The sequence below is a fragment of the Trachurus japonicus genome, chromosome 14, assembly GCF_045865225.1.
Source record: "Trachurus japonicus isolate A0001 chromosome 14, Traja_1.0".
NCBI lineage: Eukaryota > Metazoa > Chordata > Actinopteri > Carangiformes > Carangidae > Trachurus > Trachurus japonicus.
Genome location: NC_140920.1, coordinates 4897624 through 4901715, shown reverse-complemented (window position 1 = coordinate 4901715; position 4092 = coordinate 4897624). Strand labels below are relative to the sequence as shown.

The 4092-nt window shown below is 39.4% G+C and overlaps 1 protein-coding gene across 1 annotated transcript; it reads right to left on the bottom strand.

The window, feature by feature from the left end:
- Window positions 1-309: 309 nt before the first annotated feature.
- On the bottom strand, window positions 310-2501 carry xtbd1 (XRN2 binding domain containing 1). Its single transcript, XM_085797163.1, has 3 exons — window positions 2229-2501; window positions 792-897; window positions 310-701 (listed from the first exon to the last, which is right to left on the bottom strand). Exons 1-3 carry the CDS (start codon window positions 2438-2440, stop codon window positions 693-695), a joined length of 327 nt encoding a protein of 108 aa, XP_085653289.1. The 5' UTR covers window positions 2441-2501; the 3' UTR covers window positions 310-692.
- Window positions 2502-4092: the final 1591 nt, after the last annotated feature.

The window sequence follows — 4092 nt, the reverse complement described above, 5'->3', positions numbered from 1 at the left end:
AACACATTATTTTTGATTTAGATGCGAGTTGTCATCAGATTTGCTCATATTGTCCTTGGCAGTAAAAACGATAATATAACTGTAAATATGACAGACGAGTCGACGAGTACTGATTTGTTTTTATAGGTCGACTGACTGCTTTTAAAGCCAGTACTCTGCTTTTCACCCCGCAGCCTTGTTGTTCGATTTACTATTTATTTGACATGTGTGACATGATGACAGAAGAAAAAATTACATCCTTAATCGTTCTTGAACCAAACCATGAATCATCATTATATCATTCTGAGAGGAAAAAGACAAACTAGGATCTTTAGAGAAGAAAACGTGACTCATTTATTCTCCACACAGAAAGATGAGGACAAGATCCAATGTTATCTTGAATCTGAACTGTATAAAAACAGCAATAAAATCAATGGTAACACTTTAAAAAACTGTAAAACAACAATTTAGAGACTGATGAGCAGTGAAGCTGTGACATCATAATGTCTCTGTGCAGTTAAAATCCTAAAAACCCAGTCTTTGTGTTTAAAAAAACAAAAAAATCATATGTTCACACTCATGTAAACAACATAAGATGTTTAAAAAACCCACAGAGTTGTGGTCTGACGTGTTCCAAGCTCAGCCTGTGTGTAGCAGCTCAGTCCATCAGTTGTGATCCGATACAACCAGAGGAGACGACACAACCGAGCCGGTCATCGACCCTGTGGCACAAGAGAGAGATACATGAAGATTTTGTATCCGTTTGTGTGTGTGTGTTGTGTGTGAGTTTGAGTGTGTGTTGACAGTCGCACCTGTTGCTTCTTCATAATCTCGTCTCTCGTCTTGAAGACCGGTGCGTCCACCACCACGATGCCTTCAGCCATTTCCTTCACTTTGTCCAGGAGCTCGGTGCTGTACCTGCCACCAGTGCAAAGTTACCCACAGTTAGTTAACATCTTTCATTCATCTCTGTGGTCCATATTATTTATTTCGAAGAGGATGCAGCATTGTGAACAACATAAAACATAAAAGAAACGTTCTTTATTTCCTTCCATATTGTAAATTTGTGTCACTCTGTATGTTTGCAGCCAAGTCTAAGAGGAAATATCAGAGAAGATGTCAAATATTGGGAGTTATTATTGGGAGTTTTCAGTACGTGGTTTCTATTTGTCCACCAGGGAGGACTGAAATGTTTTTGCTCACAAATCTATAAAAAATAATTCAAATCTAAGGTTCTTCCGGAAAAAAAACCCTCAGTAAAGTTATGTTAAAAACCAAGACGTATGAATCTGACTTTAAAAAAAAAAGAAAAGAGCTGGCTGGTTTGATTATTGTAATAATGGTGTCTATGTGTGTATTTACAGAAATAATACATTACAATATTGTTACTATTACTATTATGTGTTATGACACTTTATGAATCCACGTCTCACACTGTGTTTTTTGTTGTTGTTTGTGCGTATTCTTTCCCTTCTCTCTTCAATCATATGTTGCTGTAACTGGAACAAGAATTTGCTGAAGGGATTTCCCCGAGAGATCAATTATCTATCTATCTATCTATCTATCTATCTATCTATCTATCTATGGTATCTATCTATCTACGGTATCTACTCTATCTATCTATCTATCTATCTATCTATCTATCTATCTGATTTTGAAAACAAGACGGAATGTAGACGTATAATAAATTATATTAAAACTGTTTTCAACAACATTTTTAATTTAATGTAGAGGTTTATATGTGTGTGTGTGGGCCAATTATAACAGAGACGTTGATTCTAATCCTCCACTGCAGCTGCACTTCTAGGTAAAGGCCGCTAAGCGCTGTGCGGCCGCAGGGGGCGGTAGTGAGCGCGGCGCGTTATGAGCGTCAGACCAAGATGAAGAAGAAGCCACACAACTACCGAACCAAACATTTCTGAACAAACCGTTTTAGTGAAGTCAAACCGTTTTTGCGACTTGTTTGAACTAAAACCAAATAAAAGTGACTAACTTTATGAATAATATGGACTTTGATTGTGAGAACAAATCGATTAGGTTTAGTTTTAATGTATCACGACTAGTAAAGTTAAACAGTGTCAACAAAGCCGAGCGGTTTGTTGAGCTGCTCTGATCCCGAACTGAGGAGCTTTAACCGGGGAGCGAGTTTGTGATAAGATCTCCCGCTCAGGACACACAAGGAAAAGGAAAAAGAAGGTGAATAGCTTGTTTTAAAGTGGTTAACTTAAAAACACGCCGTGTCCACGCACCGACAGCCCATGAAGACGTTGTTGGCCCACACCATGGACAGAGACAGCAGGTGGTCCAGCTGCTCGAAGTCGTACTCGTTGATGTTCCGCAGGATGAACTCCCTCCGCGCCTCCCAGTGCTTGTCGCTCTCCCAGTAGCCGCGAAACGTCTCCACCTGGTCGGCCAGGGCTCGGTTCTGTTGGAGAAAGTCCTCCACGTCCAGGGCAGACATCTTGCTTCTGCTGCTTCTTCTTCTGCTAGGCTGCTGCTACACACAGAGTCAACGAAGGCGACTTCCTGTTTTGTTTTCGAAGAGAGAGGAGCTCGAAGTTGATTTTCAGCGCCACCGTGTTTTCAGGAGCGCCGCTTGGTGGTGGAGGTGAGAATTACAACAGACACTGACAGAAACATTATTAGGGAATTAACATTTTTAAAGGGGAAAGTTATACATGTCTGGTCTCTTCTCCTCTGTGATGCTAACCCTCCTCTCCTCCATGTGCATTTGTTTTCAACAAAGCCGATGAGAAATCAATCCATAGAGTGGTGCATAATGTTATATATCATATACAATGCTACAATGTGTATATTTGTGTAGTCTAATCTGTCACAAACAGGAAATTACAGGTTATGGGCATGTTTGTGTTGCTAGGTAGAAGGCAGAGAGCTTCCATTCTTCCTGGAACAAGTTACAGGTCTGTTATTTAACCAACACTAGTACTCTGAAGCTGTTTCATTAAGGTAAAAATGTAGCATAGTTAAGGTAAAAATCCTGCATAGTTCCTCTTTAAAATGTATTAGTGCAGCATTTACAGTTTATACAAAGTCTTAAATAGTGAGAAAAATGCAGGTGCTGATGGTGTTTGATACATAAACATATATTAGTATTGAAGAGAAAGCTGCGTACATGCATGCAGCGTTAGGTGATGGTCAGAGTTAGGATGGAAATTAAACATATTTTCTAAATTTTTATTAAAGAAAATAGTATTGTAATCAAAGGTCAGATTACTTTTGAGGAAGTACTGACTAAAACAAATAATGCATTGTATTTTAGTATATTTTGTATGCAAATAAACATACCTGACAATAAATAATAACTGTTGCTATTTGATAAATGCAAAAGTACAATATTTACATTTAAAATAAATCCTGCAATACAAGTATCTCAACATTTATCAAATTAAAGATGAATGTCCAATAATTGGTTTTGCAGGAAGCAACACACAGGTTGCTTTGGGTGTGTTTTAAGAGCACAATACGTGTGCAAAGTCCAAAGTGCATAAAACTTATGCACACACACACACAAACATGGAGAGGTGCATAAGGAAAAGAAAATCAAGCAACATCTCTCTCTCTGCTGGCACTCGTCCATCCTGCCAGGAATATGATCAGAGAGAAACACTGGACTTTTAACCTCCAGTCAGGGCTCACGGGCAGAGTCACTCAGCCTCACAGTGATGCACACACAACAACACAAACAAACACACTGTCTCCATTTCTTTCTGTGTGCACATATCACCTGCACATATCGCCACACAGACCGGTGCACAAAACCCCTGCAATGTTCTTCTTTTTCTTTCCAGTCCTCTCTTATTCACACACAGACAGACACACACAGACGCACACACACTGGCAGAGTGGAGGATTTGGGGCTTGTTTTGACATGAAGTCATTGATATGCAAAGGGATTCCAGAGGAAGCCAACATGAAGTGAGAGGGACAGACAGACAGGCTCACTGCTCTGTCACTGGATTTGTTTCCACAGCACAGTAAGAAAAAGATTTAACTGTAAATAACTGTCAACATGTCTGGAGACCTTCATTATAAGAGCCACAGGAGCAACAGAATAACAAGCTTATGGGTTTTCAGATTTGCTTTAAACGCAAA